The 16,721-nt window shown below is 43.7% G+C and overlaps 1 protein-coding gene across 6 annotated transcripts in view; it reads right to left on the bottom strand.

Moving 5' to 3' along the window:
- Window positions 1–16,721, bottom strand: part of cyth1a (cytohesin 1a) — a 39,692-nt gene continuing 22,971 nt past the window's right edge. For 3 of the 6 annotated variants that reach the window (XM_070922618.1, XM_070922615.1, XM_070922617.1), the window contains exons 2-13: window positions 12,774–12,856; window positions 10,683–10,747; window positions 9,412–9,478; window positions 9,211–9,329; window positions 7,614–7,694; window positions 7,272–7,384; window positions 6,236–6,384; window positions 5,990–6,102; window positions 2,200–2,278; window positions 2,025–2,093; window positions 1,441–1,595; window positions 1–725 (exon numbers count right to left, since the gene is read on the bottom strand). In XM_070922618.1, the coding sequence (XP_070778719.1) occupies window positions 647–725; window positions 1,441–1,595; window positions 2,025–2,093; window positions 2,200–2,278; window positions 5,990–6,102; window positions 6,236–6,384; window positions 7,272–7,384; window positions 7,614–7,694; window positions 9,211–9,329; window positions 9,412–9,471 (1,017 nt within the window). In that variant the 5' untranslated portion in view covers window positions 9,472–9,478; window positions 10,683–10,747; window positions 12,774–12,856 and the 3' untranslated portion in view covers window positions 1–646. Of the gene's footprint in view, window positions 726–1,436; window positions 1,596–2,024; window positions 2,094–2,199; window positions 2,279–4,654; window positions 4,658–5,989; window positions 6,103–6,235; window positions 6,385–7,271; window positions 7,385–7,613; window positions 7,695–9,210; window positions 9,330–9,411; window positions 9,479–10,682; window positions 10,748–12,773; window positions 12,857–16,721 lie in introns of those variants that run through there. The other 3 variants (XM_070922614.1, XM_070922613.1, XM_070922616.1) reach the window with 3 other exon arrangements.

Raw genomic sequence — 16,721 nt, 5'->3', positions numbered from 1 at the left:
CCCCCCCACAGTTTCTGTTGCAAGACCTTGTTTTTTTTTTTTTTACAAAAGCAAACAAACAAAAAGACTCTAGAGGAATATTGACAGTAAAAGCTGTAAAAATATCACCGTGACACATATCACCCAAACATATCAAAGCACATCAGAAAAGGTCTTTACTTTTCTTTCAGAAAGCGAGGAATATTTTGGTTGGGGTGTCACACTCTGTCAGACCTGCTGAGTTTAAACGATGTGTGCTACGGGGGGCTGCATGAGTGTATGCATGTTGTCTATGTGTGCAATGTATTTGAGAATTGTGTTTTTATTTAAAGCATCTTCGAGGGGGGATTTTGCTGAGTTACACAGCAAGATTCCCGTTCAGCCTCATGGACAGAGAGCACACACAAAGCTGAGAGAGAAAGAGAGACATTCAGACAGGAGGTTAGAGGAGGCTTTGGCCCTGACTGTTATCTAGAAACCCCAGCATGCTTCCTGTTTTTCTGGCCTGTAGAGTCCCAAAGCCAGACCTAGTATGTATCCTAGAGAAATCCCCTGGAGAGGTCTGAGGCAGACCTCAACCGTGGCCTCTGCACCGGCCCAGACAGGCTGAGCAGATAACCCGGACCCCCTGCTCTGTCAAGTGCAATATCAGGAGCGCTGAGCAGCTCTAGTGCCTCTTCATGGACGACACCTTCTTCTTCCTGGCTGCCAGCATCTCATAAAAGGGGTCCCTGCTGATGGCAGCTCTGTGAACACAGACGCAGAGGGAAATGTCAGCGGGAGAAGCATAATGGCATAATTGTGCAAATTGCTGCAGTCACACGGTTCTGTAATGTTAGGCATGGTGCATTTGCATGTAAGTAGGGCTCATTTCTTCCTGTTTTTATTTCAAACATTCTTGGAATTTATGTGTGGATGTGTGTGATTAACGTCAAATGAGAGTGCAAAAATAACATCTGAAATACCAACCGTCTGGTTTAATCATGTCTTGTTTTTTATTTTAGCTACCCCCCCCCCCTCAGAATCATATCTGAACACACAGACATGAACACATTTTTAGATTCAGTAACTTATCTCCGATGTCCATCACAATTAAACGTCCATATATCTGGTTAGAAATCATAGAAAACACCCTTATGACTCAAGAACTTGTCTGAGTCATCATGCTTTTAGTAACCCAGTGATCCAGTGATGGTTATCTGTACATCCAGGGTACATTGGGTTTAAAAAGGAACGTCAGTTTAATGGTGCCAATTCTCCAAAATGTAAACATATATAGGCTAAAAAAACTGGGGAAGCTGTAGTTCCAAAACTTAGAACATGATTATCCCCCAAATTGAAACAAAACAAAGAACAATAGTACAAGACTCCAGACCTACAGCGATGAGCCTTACATACAAGTTACAAACAAGCCCTGTATCATACCACGCCTTTTCAGAAGGGAAGGAAAAAAACATTTACTTGATGCTGTTCATCCACTCGTCTTTTTCTTCAGCAGTGGGGGCGGAGATACGGTAGAAGGTGTGGTTGCCCTCCACAACGCGTCCGTCGGCCTCGGTCTTGCACGCTTTTATCACCTGGTCTTTGTTGTCAGGGATGAAAAGCTCAAAGCAGTTCTGCAGAAGTGAAGTGGGCGGAGGTTAGAAATCAAAAAAAGAAATTTTAAAAATAACTATTTACTAAAAATGCTATAAACTATTAGCTCACGGTCATGCACGTCTGTACGGTTCCACATGTGTTCAGTGTCTAGTTTACATGACATGACTCTTTAGGGCATACTGTCCATCTCTGTACACTGTGCCATATAATGATGTTGTGAGGACGTTACTGATGGTGAAAATGGTTGTCAATAAAAATGAAACTACCTCCCAAGCATGTCTCCATTTATTTAATAAGTCCGTTAGATTGATTTCTAGTTAAATGTCAATTTTCTAAATGGGCAGCACTGGAGAGAGTCCTTCTTTATTGCCTATTTAAAGTCCAACTCCCAGCTCTGCTCTGATCATGTAATGACAGAATGAACCACTAGAGGGAGCTACACTTACAGGCTTCTTATCCTCCACCTCCTTGATGCTCAGGTTCTCCAGTGGGATGATTCCTCTGGGCTCTTTGTCCTGGACAAATATAAAATATATATATGACAGTGCTTGCCGCATGCAAAACAACAGGAGCAGAGCCAGCGGCTTCTTCACTGCGACTTAGAAACAAAGCAGTACTCACTGTGGTGTACTCAAAGTAGTACAGACAGTTGTCTGTGAGGATGAACCACCTCCTCTTCCAGGTTTTAACTCGTCCCCCTGTGGAGCAAACAGCCAGCGTCAGAGAGGCTCAGCACGAGAGAGAAAGAGAGAGAAACGAGCACCGAAGCGCCGGGTCGAGCAGCAGACAGGCAGACAGATGTATGGGCAGACAGACAGATGACGGCTCCAGGGGACTCCTTTTACCCAGAACATCCCGCTATTCACCCTGATCCACCATCGCACCATGCGCTCACCATCACCACAAAAGCATAGCACACCTACATTTTAATAACAGCCACAGGCCACTTAAGTTAAATCCCAAATAGTGGATAAATGCCATATTAGGCTACTTGGAGTTGATGAAAAGATGCTATACGATAAAGCTACATGTCTCCATAAACGTCTTGGAAAGTCTCCTGACTTGCTGACTCAGAGAAATAAGTCTGGAAAGCCAGTATTGATATTCAGGAAACAGAACTACGTGCTTTGCACTGACTGAACTTATTAGACTACCGAAGTTACTAGAGGACAGTTTTAAATGTGGAAAGCACTCCAGTGATGGGCTGAAAGTGGAAAGTAAGGAGTGATGAGGATTAAGTTCTCTTTCACGCCCAGTGGGGGCTCTCTGGTTAACTCGCTGATCTGTAGCTGACTTCTGACCCCCTTTGTCACCCATACTTCCTGTGAGGGGAAACCTGATCACAGTAGCAGATGGCAGCCTCGCTCTGGGAGGATGGGATGCCAACAAACTGAGGAGGGCAGGAAGCTCAGTGCCTGGAGCTATGCTCGGCTTCTCTAAAGGAATCTCAGACTTGAATTTCCTGTTTTGGCTTTGTTAAGCAACTTCTCAGTTGTATAGGAACATTGCCCTGTGAGTTAAACATGACATTAAGCCCTAAGCCTCATCTAGACTCGGCTATCCCTCCACCAATGTTAGTAAAAAGCTGCATCGTGGAACCCATCTACCAGGATAGAAGAGGCTTTGAGGATGTTGACAGACATGTAGAACACACTTGTATTGTCATATAACAGCATTGCACTGTATATGATCTCACATCATATCACAGACATCATGATAGGTCATGATAACACTTTCTACGCTTGTTATAGTCTACAGACGCCATCGACACGCTTCACTCGACAGGCAGAGAAGGAGAGCCCCTCGCCACATCTCGACTTCGTCAGCGTTTGCAACAAAAAAGCAGACAAACAGAAAAACACAGACGCGATGGCAGAATCACACAGCTGACGGCCCCCCCGAGAGTCGATTGGGTTGGTTGGAGGTTGTGATCGGTTTTTCATGGTCACGTCAGTTCCCGTCACTCCAAGAAAGAGAGATGACCTCCCTCCCCCGTGCAAGAATGTCTGGGACGAGGCGGGACGTCCCAGCAGATTGTTGCAGGGGTGTGTGGACGACGGTGTGAGGCCGGAGCGGAGCTGAGTGGAGGGAGGCACCCATGCAAGACGGGACTGTGGGAGGCTGGGCGAGTAGAGGTTAACAGGGAACAGCTTTTCTTGTAAATCATATCCACTTGTTGGAAGTTTTATGATTCCTTTGGAAATCATAAAACTTCTAATGGATTCTTTATTTTTGTTTTATTTGTGCAAAAATTTCACCTTTTTGCACCAATACAAGTGCTATTATTTTGAAATGAATAGGAAAGATGCATTAATTACAAGAATGCACAGTCAAACTACTAACCAAGTGCACTTTAAGTATATATTAAGCATGAATGAATCATTTGAAGCATGCCTGATTCCCTTTCAGCACACTCCTCTGCCCACGCTTCTCTCCCACAGTTTGGTCCAGTCCGGTCCAGCACCACACCGGGCCACAGCCACACTGTTACCCTTCAGGTCCATTTACAGGCATAAGATAAGGACAGCAGAGACACATTGTTGAAAAGGTGCAGTATTCCCTTTCCATGCAACCAGAGAGCAAAACACAGTAAGCCAATGGGTAAATGGGTTCGTGATCAATTTGGAGAGTCAACCAAAAGTCCTTTGTTGTGCTCGCTGTATGGAAAAAAAGGTATAATGCAGCTTCCAAAAAAAAAAAACAGATCAAAGAGAGTGACCACCACATACAGAGAAAAGAGGGTCAAACGGCTCAGTAGAGTGGTCACAAAGCATCAGCTTCCCGAGCCGAGCCCACGGGGTGGCAAATGAACCCGGCGACCGCCCGGCAACCACCCACAGAGATAAAAGAGTGTGGACAAACCACCAGCTCAATGAGAGACTGAACAGACAAACATCTGAAGTTCAAATGAGTCAATGGAGAGGCAAGAAATTGAAAAATAAAAAAAAAAGTCTACAGACAAAAAAAAAAAAACCTTGTGAGAACGTATAAAAATGAGGAAGAGAACAAAAGCATGGCAGACCACCAAAAGCACCTGAGAGATGGACTAGCGTTTGGGAAGAGCAGGTGTACATACCTCCTGAGGAAAGACAACAGCCAAAATCATGGGAACAAACAAACGAAGAGGAAAAGAAAACAAAAAAAATCAAATTAAATGATAAGGAATTATTGCACCACAGTCCTGTTAATCTGGTTCCAGGGAGGCTTCGATGCACTGCTTTACAGCTTTCATGCTGAATTTTAGAGGACTGTATCTTGTAATGACGGTCAACAGATTTGACATATCTGCTGTTATTATATCAGTCCACAAGGGGGAGTTCTACTCAATGTCACAGCTACTGTAAAGCACTACATTAAAAATCACCTCCACGTGGGTCCATTTCTGTCATTTATCTTCCACCCTATTTCTTTTACTCAAATCTGCCAATTTGGAGTAATTGGAGAAAGAGTAATTTTTCGCTCCCTTGATGTAGTTGATTGTAAAGATTCACAGCGAAGATTCAATTTCACTTTGCACATTCATGCTTTATATTTTAAATTCATTGTGAATCTGTACAACAGAGAGAGATCTCAGAGGAAACAGAGGATGAAGAGTTCAGGGGTCCAGGGTTGTGCTTTTCTGCTTGTAGACTGATTGCGACCAGAATAAGTATCAGCTGACATCCTGTGAAACACTTTTAACTATACAGGTATGTGTGTGTCTGTGGGCGTGTTAAAGTCAGAAATTAGCTAAAAGGTCAAAGGTAAAACATCATGAAACACTGGTAAAATTTTATTAGGGTAAAGATGAAAGATGAAATTAGACGCACCAAGACACACCCTTTATTATTAAAAAATTCTGAGGCCTGCTGGATATACACTGAAATCTCCACATAAATTTCCCCAGAGGACCAAAATGTCCACAGAAAATGCCAAACATCTGATCAAGGGAAAAAAATGCCCTCTCAAATAAAAAATGTTTAAACTATGTGTATGTACAGTATGTGTATGTTTGTGTATATGCACACACTTGATTTACAAGCTATAAAAGTCAGTATTTGTGCATGTTTGTGGATGCCAGTGTATGACTATGCCCTGTCTTAAATAATTCAGAGGCCTCCACATGTGGTGGTCTGATCTCAAGGCCACATTCATAATACATGAAAGCCGGCAGAGATGTCTTCAGATGTCTCGGGTCGAATGTGTAGACACCTATCCACACACGCTCACTCTCACGCACACACACACACACGGGTTATTGACCTCAGGGGAGACACTGGTTATCACTTTACGGAGGCAGATTTTCAGCCTCGAGATAATCTACTAATGTGCTGCTGTGAAACCACAGCACACCGCCACACTGATAAGAGCAGCCTTATTTTATTCATTATGTGTCCAAATAACTGTGTACATGTATTTCAAGTGTCACTCACCCAGTTTTAGCAGCCAGCCCTCTCTGTCTGGGTTGAAGAAAGTGTGTGTGAGGTCGTTGCCGTCATCCTCTGGGATTTTGAAAGGCTCATTCTTGATGCTCTCATACAGATTCTACAATAAAAGAAAGTTGACGGTGAATACAGAGCAGGTTTGAGATTAGAGGAAGGCACAGGGACGCAGTTTTAGAAGTCACCCACGAGGAGGTAAATAAAAGGAGCACAGCGAGTTTTAAAGTCGTACTGACCCTGAGCAGGTCCTCAGGTAAGTCTCCTCCATCGTTGATTCCTCTGTTCATGGAGATGAATCGTTCCACAGACGGCTTGTCCTTCACATTCGGGTTGTGGAGGCTGGTGTTTAGCATGATGATGGCAAATGACAGGATGTAACAGGTGTCTGTAACACACACACACATACGCACACACATAAGCCAAGAGTGGTCCCACCATAAGAGAGGGGTGAGCTTTGCAAGACAGCAAAAGGTTGCTGTTTACCATAAAACTGCTACCAGTGTTTAATGTAGTATTTACATATGAATGTAAATTAGCTGAGCTGAAAGGACTGCACTTTGGGGACCCACAGTCAAACAGAGAGGAACAGATAGGCAAAGCTTCGCTAGCGAGGAGAGTGGGTGGGAGCGAAAGGCTGCGCGTGGGCAGGTAAATATGCATGTGTGTTTCTGGACGTGCACTCTATTGTGTGTGTGTGTGTGTTTGCTGAAAGACACCCTGGCCAGCGCGCGGCTGACGCAGCAGCACTTTATCTGGCCTGTTAGGCTGTTGAGAAGCCCCATGCATTATTCACATCCATCTGCATCCATGTTAGAGGCAGTCGGCTGGCTGCTATGGGCATTATTTCACCAAAAGCCAGACAGTCTTCCGTAACACACTTCACCTCAGCAGACTTTGAGTCTGCTAAATAAAGCAGTTTAGATACAAGCTCCATTGATATGCCATTAAATCTCAGTGCAATATGGAGAATTAAGTACTTCAGAGAGACATACGTTTATCCAGCATAGTCTCTTAAAAATTAAAATAAAAATATATTCTAATTAGGAATTTGATCTAGAGTAACTGTATTCATCAATATTGCTGACAAATTGCCATATTTTAGACTCAATCAACCAACTATAAGACAAAATGAAACCCTAAATGCAGTTCACATATGTATTTGCAACCTTTTTTTAATCAAGACACAAGATAAACTGAAGTCATTTTGTTCATTGTTTGACTCGCTTTCTATGACAACACTGAAAGCCGAGCTGTGTGGCATGACGGCGCTACCTGTGGACTGGAAAACACCAGGGTTGCACTGGCAGTAGCGCTGAGCGAAGGCCTCCATCATGCGGTCGATCTTCTGAGCTTCTCCCGGTAGCCGAAAACTCCACAGGAACTGTCTGTCAGGGGACACAGTTCATAAGTCAGCAACAGACTCACTTCCACTGTGAAAAAGCTAAATTAGTTATTTTAATAAAGGCACATCACTGAAACTGACAGCTGCATCTTTAAGACTTACAAATAAACTCTTAAAAAAATGACTGCATCACACATGATTTAAATAAAAGGGGGGGGGGGGGGGCAAAGCATAGCAAAGCTATGAAGAGATCGGGGGAGATGCTGTCTTACCTTAGGGCCTGAACCAGGTTGAGGTCTGTGAACTCATGAAGCTCCACAAAGGCATGGAGGACTTGGATATTGAAATCATCTCTACAGGAGACAAAACATGGCACATTTCTTACTGGTGAACATTTACAAAAGTGCTATTCTGCATAACCAAGACATAGTAACTATACTATATAGGATTTGGTGTTATTTTCATTATTGATTCACCTGCCGATTATTTTCTCAAATAATCGACTAATTGTTGTGAGAAAAGAGTGAATAATGGCAAAATGACCAATCAAAGATATCATATTTTTTATTACATGCATTCTTCTTCCTTGTCAAAACCTACATAACTCATGATGCAACACAAGCGCCGATATTTTGTAGGGAGATTCGGGTGTGTTATGCTAGTAGCGGCTAAAGTAGCCGCGAGCCGCTAGCCTCAAGCAGAGATGAGGAGCGGGCTACAGAGGTCTGCTCACTTCTTTCAAACTCCCCACTCCTAGATTTGTTTCACTTTAAAACTTGTAGACTTCAGCCCCAACTGAGGGCAATACTCCTCAAGATTATTAAGTGTAAAATCGGTGATTCAATCATCCATCAAAATGGTTGTCAATTTTCTGTTGAAATCTATAAAAGTACATTTTAAGGAGTGCTTTCATGAATGCTAAAGGAGGCTAAGACTAAACCGTGCTTGTACTGTAGCGGCTGGCTCACTTTTGTAAAAGTCAGATTGCTGCCTCATTTGAAAAGAAGACCCCATCAGGAATGTGTCTGAGGACTCAGCTCAGGGTGACTCACATGGGCTTAAGAGGTCTGTGATACGCTGCATACTCCCATCAGACGGAATAGAAGTAACTAAAAACACCCCGCACCTCCCTTTCATTTATCATCTAATCTCGATCATGACATCATCCCCAACCTTCATGCCCTTCAGAGTAAATTATCTGCCCTGTGGGATCATGGGTAGGCTCTAAGGAGTTCTCGTTGACACAGTCATATCCAGTCACTACTGTTCCCAGTGGACTAGTGACCAATCATGTCTCAAGGCTCCCTCGTTGCTCCGGCCCCTCCTTACAGAATCAAAAACACTTGGAGAGCTTGATAACAATCAAGCTAAGAGCATCCATCAACAGCTTGAGCTCCATTTCCTGGTTTGACCTCACAGACCACACCCTGACTGTAACACTGCCTGCCCTACAGTCCCTGAGCACTGCACACTGTACATCAGGCCCATTTCCTGTATTATGTGTTCACTCTAACAAGGATGGTCTCAGCTCTCGTGTGAAATTGCCTTCAAACACATGCGTTCCTGAGTTGTGAGTCTCTTCATCACGTTACTTATGAATGAGTACGACAATCAAAGACAGATGGAGGCTATTGAGTAACGGACATCGTCTTGAGAGGATGATCTAAATGTGGGACCAATAAACTATGTTTGGGAAAGGATGGGTGTGTGCCTGACCAAGAGGAAACACAGCAATACGGAAAATATGCACTCGCTATTCGATGGTTTTATCAACCACATGGATGGGTGCTGGTGAATGATGATGGAGAGTATGAGAGGGAGATGGTTAGATAAAGGGAAAAAAAACAATAAGTCAATCTTCATCCTGACCTCTCTCCGAGGTAATCTCCGATGGCTGTTTTGTTGAGGCCCTCGCCCTTGTAGAGGAATTGAGCAATGTCGTCGCTGGTATTCTTCAGCAAGTCATTCTCAATCAGGAACTGGATCCCCTAAGAAAGAGACAGGGCCCCAGGTTACATCCTGCTTATGAGAACATCTAATTTGTGAAGAATCACAGTTTCTTCCACCTACCTTTTTGGGGTCCATGTTAAATTTCTTTCGGCCCATGGCCACCTGTTTATTCCTCTGCATATTTTTCCTGGAATATCAGAGAGTAGGTTGTTGTTAGTTGCTCTTGAGGGGAACATAATGTTGTATATGAACAAACTGCGGGACAGAAAAGTGTATCAGGGCTGAAACTAACAACTCTTTTCATTATTGATTAATTGATGAAGCATGTGGTCTATAAAATGATCAAAAATGCAAATCACAATTTCCCAAGCACAAGGTAATGTCTTCAAATTGCTTGTTTAATCTGACCAACAGTCTAAAACCCAAATATATTCAATTGAATATCACACAAGACTCAGGAAACCAGAAAATATTCATGTTTGAGAAGGTTGAACCAGTGATTTTTGCGTGATAAACAACTTAATTATTGCTCTATTGTGCATATATTTTGATTGTTTGCTCTCACAAATCAAAATGCAAGCACATCCGACAAATTGATGGTCCATCAAGTCTCGGACCATTACAATAAATGTATTCACTTCATTTCCCGAAAGCATCTTTCCCATTAACGTTTTCCATTTGTTTGACAGAGGCCGGCCTTTCCTCCCCCTCGACCGTGATGACAAAGTGTTGATAAAGCCTTTGACATCATGCATATTGGAACGTCTCATTTCTAAGGCCTTGAGTTATTATTCAGGGGTCAAAGTGCACTCCGAGTGTCCGCCATCACCATGGTTACATCTCAATCACCACTTCTTCCCACTGACTCACTCACACCAGCATTCCTTTCGGCTTTAGTCTGCCAAAGTCCGACACTCAACTAAACAGATGCTCCACCAGGGTGACGGCACAGACTGTCACATACTTTCTTCAATAAATGGATCACAGGAAACTTTGATCACAAGAAGGTACTGTAACCCTTAATGGGTTTTTAGATCCAGGAGAGAGTGCTTTAGGATTATTTGGTAGCTGATGGGATCCCTATCCACTTGAGTGGAGCAAACCCAAGCGTTCCCTCCCCTGGGACCATCCATTGTCTGCCTCTACCCATACACCCACTGCATTATTCAATGAGGCCTCCCATCATGGGGGTGTGCCTGATGAAACATTTAAACTGCCTTAAAAGCATAGCCAATTTGGGGAGTGTATTTGGTGCGACGTGGCCATCAAACATTAATAATTGACAGCTTCATTTGCTAAGTTAATAGAAGGCAAACAGCAAGCCGGTTTACGCAAAACAGAGAGGGAAATGTGTGTGTAGAGGGGGGATGGGTGGGGTCCCTTTTTCTTACCTCTCCTCAGTGGAACCCAGGTTCTCGATCTCACTTGTCACTTCTGCTATCTCATCCTTCAGCCGCTGCAGAGAAAGACAGAAATGTGAGTCTTACAATGTCACAAGTACGATGTGAGAATTAATTCATCATCTGTCTACTAATTTCCCAGACACCAGGAGGCGTGGAAGGGTGCGACCAACGCAAACAACATGCAAAGTATTAAAAACACACAAGGACTCTATTGAACAGTGCTGAGGGAGAGGCTATCATCTCTGAATCACCTGTTTGTCTGTAAGACAGGTGGCCTTTTATCACATAAATACTCACATCAGAGCCGTCAGCTCAACAAAGAGAGCAGAGTCTCAGGCTGCTGATGAGCTGAAACTTCACAAACTGCTGCATATGAAGTTCCTCTTCTGACCCTTTAAACTAAAAACTGATACTAACTGTCTATATCTCATATCAGTGAATGTGTTTGTGTGCGTTTGCTCTCCTAAACAATCCTCTCATTCATAATTTGATTAGGCGGAGAACATTCGGGGATAACCTCGATACAAATGGAGTAAGAATGCGTAAAAATGGATTATATTTTGTGTAGCATTTTAGTGATTAATGGTCTTAGAGGCAGATTTAGTCGATTATGCCAGACTGGCGCAGTAAGGGCATTGCAGAGGGTAGAGGATGGAGAGGGTGACGTCAGCTTGATGAAATAATAGATTGTAGCATAAGAGAAGTCTTGTATGCAGACAGAGCTTACTACTGAGTTAAGGTTACAATCATCAAGGCTCTCATTCATATCCAGCTGCAGTGTTAGTGTATAATTTCTCATATATAATACCAACTCACTATAGGCCAAACCACCAAGGGAACATCTGTGCTTTCAAGGCCTGCGCAATCATAACACATTCCTCAGATGCTTGCCTCCACAAACAAAGGCTGTGCTCATACAGGAAAGCGGGTGGTTGAGGTGGGGGGGCCTTGACATGCAGGACCAGCAGAGGAGGGTTGTGGGAGTCGAGGAGGAGGAGAGGGGTCAGTGTGCAGACCAAAGAAGAGTTGAAGAGGAGAGAACGGGGGCAGCAGTGGTGGCCAGAGAAGGGGGAGGGTTAGGCAGCAATGGTGGCCCAGGCTCATAATAGAGAGGGTGTCTGATCACACCTCCACTGTTGGAGGCCAACTCTCTGCCAGAGCATGACAGTCTGTCACCCCTGTGTGTCATTTGCTTATGGAGCTGGTTATTGAGTGACAGAGCTGACCTGAGCCGAGCTCCAGGCTCAAGGCAATAGCCAACAAAGATTTTCATGGGCCAGGGACAGGACTCAAACAAACCACTTTAGGGAAATTCAGCCAAGCTGATTTGAATCCTGGCTCTGTTTGGAAATCAGAGAGCACATGAGGGATATTCAACTGGCTGCATGAGCACATTCCTCATAAGAGCATAATCCTATTTTATCTGTACGTAGAATCATTTGCTTGTCTTATTTTTATACTCACGTTATATTCAAAACCACATTTCAATAAAAAACACCCAAAAGAGATAACTTCTATCCACAAATGGTCTTTGTTGACACAGTACATGGACAGAACACTAATGGCTAAACAATAAACAGAAACGGTTTGCTAAGGAAGTGAGCACTTGGCAGGAAATACCTCTCATTCCACTTGGGGTCAAACGTTTTAAAGGACTCCTTGCAAAAGAGACATTTGTACAACTGGATCGGAGGTAAATGTTTAATCAAAAAGCAGAGGAGTTGCAGTTGTAGCTGAAGGCAGTGGAAGTGAGCCAAATGTCTGGATCTCACAAAAATGAAGACGCTCTTGCCCCCTGAGCCTCTAAATCTCAAGCCTGGTCATTTTCATGGGTTGATCACTTAAATATTTCATTAAGATTATCCATATAACGTTTAATTGGATCCAAGCAGCATAGTTTACATTTGAAAATGTGTAATTGTCTCACTTTTTCTACAAAATATCAGCAAAACTGAAAATGAAAGTAAATAAGCTTAAGAGGGATATTTTCTGCAGTCAAACACATGGAGTACATGTTCGTTTTTTGTACATAGCCACTGTCTGTGTTACAAAAGCCCCCATATCCTATTCCAGTATTACCTGAATGTCCTCCAGCAGCTCCTGCTTGCGCCGGCGGATATTCTCCAGCTCCTGCTGCTCCTCTGGGGTGAGGTCGTCCGGCACTGGGGAGAGACGAGAGAGAAGATGAAGGGTTAGGACAGAGTTGCCCAAAATATAATGCACCTTTATCCCTTTCTATGCATATCCATCCCCTGAGGAGTGTCCCTGAGGGTATCTCAGTGCACAGAAATAACATCATACTTCCTTGATATCAGAAAGTGATTGAATGCCCACGGCAAGAGGTGTTGAGCATGCCACAGAGAACAAGCAATGACAGTCATGAAAGATGTTTCTCAGCAGCAACCAATATGTGAGAGGAGAGGGGGACAGGTCAGACAGCAAACAAACACTCTCAGCGTTTGAAACATCAAGTCAGCCAGGTGCACTCTGAAGAGAATTTAACTTTTGTGTGTAATCTGTCTGACTCCTGATGCTCAGGTCAGCCAAGCAGCACTGAGCATGAGTGCCAGAGTAGCACAAATGTGACGGGTCACAAAAGCGCTGCCAGTCTTCCTGTCACTCACACTATAGGCCGTTATAATTAGCTTTGCCCGTAACGAGGACTGAGAGGTGAGCAATGTGTCCTGCTTGATGGACAATGTGTTTGTGTGTCTGTGTGTGTGTGACCCCTACCTGCACTCCAAGCATAAAGGGACACCACTCGTATCAGCACTCTGATCATAACATCAGTCCAAGCACAATCTCTGTTTCATTTACTTAAGCACTGCGCTGGAAGCATTTTCCCTTTACTCTCTTTCTTTATTTTATTTCAGTCTCTATTTGAAAACCAAGTTATTCTTGCATTAGAGCTACTTTGTGATTATCCTTAAAAGAAGGCAATCATTGCTTGCTTGAATCAAAACTGTTTATTAGCAGAAAGGGATATATTTAAAATGCAGCTTTCTAAAAACATTTGTGACGCCTGGAGGGAACTGATTTCATCTTTTTGATGTTTACAAAAACGTGTTATCTCTGCAGAAGAAATGATCTCCTTTAGTTAATGCAAACATACTATTCTCAGGACAGGTACTAATAATAATAAAGCTGACAGCATTGTCTAATATTGGAGATCATTTAAGAAACTCCTTACCTGTATGTTCAGTTTATATGAATACCTGCTGCTTTTTGCAAAATGTTCATCATAAGCTGGACTTCCTGTGAAATAAAATGAAAGACTGACACCAACCATTGGCCGCTCTAAAACAGTGACATAGAGACAGATTCTTGCAGTATCACAAGACTAGAGACATTTAGCATGAGCTGTAATCAAACCCCCTGAACCCTGACAGTGTCATGAATTGCTCAAGTCACAATGGTTGTAATGTCACGCCGTGTCTTTTTCTCTGATTCCCCTAGTGGCCAAGCACAAGCCCTCCCTCCTGTGACCCCCGCTCCCATTACCTCAGCAGCAAGGTTCAAAAGGTTAAAGGGGTCGAGGCTAGGGCCGACTTGGTGAATCTCCGCAGACGGTTAACAAGGTAATGGTTATAGAGTGGTGGAGTCTTTAATTACTCATCCCACAACTCTCTAAGATACCACCAATGACCTGAAAAAAAAATTCCTCCACTTTTTTTTTTTTACTCTCCTAAATGAAAACATTAATTTAATATCAGTCCTACATAATCCTAATAAAATCACAGGCATGAATAAATGTGAGTGGTTAAACTGTGGACACAATGTACCTGCAGTAAAAAAGGTCAGTGGAATGAAGGTTACAAAAGCTAAACAAAATTTGGCACAGCGATCAATAAAGCAAGGACGAGGCCAGCCATCCAGAAATTATGAGCTTCATTGTGCTTTGAGATACACGCACACAAACATACACAGCTTCACAAGTAGCAACATAAAAGATCAGCTCATTTGATTTTCCCGTACAGAAATTCATCCAAATGTAAAATCTTACATAAAATAAATGAGCGTTTAACATCCTAGAGAGAAACGATATGCTGCAAAATGGAGAGCACTTATCTTAATAACAGAGGCTATGCTAACCTAAACATCTTGCGGCAAATACCCACGACATTCCCTGGAATGTCTGCTAATATTTAACACAGGGATAATAGACAATGGAAGTCCAAAACAAGAGCCTTATAGCGGGCTGTTACGGAGCTCCAAAACAAAGCCATGTTGTCTTCCCGTCTTGTTTTCAGACAGCTGGGGGAGCACGGCAGTCCACTCGAGGTTGACCTTTCACATATCATACCTCACAGCCTACAGCATCCCTGGCGGATGAGCTGCATCCATCCCAAATGTTCAGGGTATCCATGGAAACCATGGTAACCTCTGCACAACTGTTCTCAGGGAGCTGACACCAAAATAAATAGTTGCACAACCTTTTTTTTTTGGTAAGAAAGTTCCCTCGAGAGCAGCTCATATTGGGGAAGACAAGACTGTTTTGATACAGAACGAGATGCACAAAACAAAATTACACAAAACAAAGTGCTGACAGGTCTGAGAATGTATGCATCTTCTTGCATTTAATGACCCCGTCGCCCGATCGACTGGACAAGTTAACGTCACGCTGAGAAAACCCAGAGTAGGCCATGTGTTCAACAGCACAAGAGTGACAGAGAGGACGAGCTTAAAGCAGGAAGTCAAGTCCACTTTCTGGAAATATGATGTCAAGTCGGGCGGCAGGAGGACGCTGAAAGGAGCCACACCACACAAAAAAAGGACAGCAGGACTAAACAAAACACCACCACAGCATTCCTGGCTTAGAGGAGGACCACGAAGTGAAGAGAGAAGAGCTGCAGACAAGGACTATAATTTGACACAGAGGAGGAGACAGAAAGAAACTGAGCAAATGAACACAATCATTTGAGGATGTCACTCGGCTTTTCACTTGCTTCCTTCGAGAGAACAAACGAGGAGCTTGTAGAAAATCAGTATCTTAGCCTATCAGCAGGGCAGATGCATGACGACACCCTGATCCAGCAATTAAAGGGTAGGATTTACACCCAAAGGGCCACCCTGCCACCACAAGTCATCTGACGTCACCCATGTGATCAGACTTACTCAAGGAGCCAATCAGGTACAGATATCACTCCCTTCCCGACTCCACCCAAAATAATAACAACCACATCAGGGAAGGGAAAGGCCCCACCCACAACTGTGCCAGAGGTGGGCACCAAGTGGGTGTCATTTCCCAGAACACAGCAGATGAAGGGGGGAACCCATCCACTTAAGTAAATGCTGAGAGCTGCTTGTTTCTCTTCTGTCTGTGAGCGCTGCTTGGCTGTCGTTCAGTGAACCTCTGCACTGGTAAGGCCAATGAAAAGAGGCTGTCATCAGAGACAGACAGGAAATAAGAAAGACAGAGAGGGCAAATAAGGTAAAGATGGAGTGATGGAGAGTATCTGTCACTGTGCAAGGGAAAGCTAATTATCTTAAGACAGATTTACTGATACCTTAATAATATCCATCTTTTGCTGTGGTGCTTTTCCCTCCATATTTACGACATGTACCCCAGCTCATCTGCCCCGTCTATGTCTGACTTCAGGGGCCTCTCAGAAGCAGAGGGGCCCCTACAGCAATCTCACTGGAGCAAGCCTGTATGTAGTGATTTCTGCAGGCTGAAAGAGAAACACGGGCCACCCACATCTTCACTCCTTCAGGGACTCACGCTGCCTGGAAAACTGGTCATTCAGGGGAATCACATGCACATGGAGGCGTGCAGTCGTGCACACAGACCAGGGTACAGTCACATGCACACACGCGTAACACCCACACGCCGACATCGACACAGTGCATCCCCCGCTGTGCCTGGCACTGTGTCAGCGCTCAGCAACTTGCTTTTTGTTTCAACTTTCAACAGTAACACCATCTGACTGGAACTGTCCAGACTGATATTCCGACGGAATCCATTGCATCACTGCAAAAATGTCAATCTTAAGTCACTTAGTCAATTCAAGTAGAGATTATTAACCA

This window comes from Enoplosus armatus, chromosome 17 (assembly GCF_043641665.1).
Source record: "Enoplosus armatus isolate fEnoArm2 chromosome 17, fEnoArm2.hap1, whole genome shotgun sequence".
In the NCBI taxonomy this organism is placed as follows: domain Eukaryota; kingdom Metazoa; phylum Chordata; class Actinopteri; order Centrarchiformes; family Enoplosidae; genus Enoplosus; species Enoplosus armatus.
This window is presented reverse-complemented; position numbering and strand designations above follow the sequence as displayed.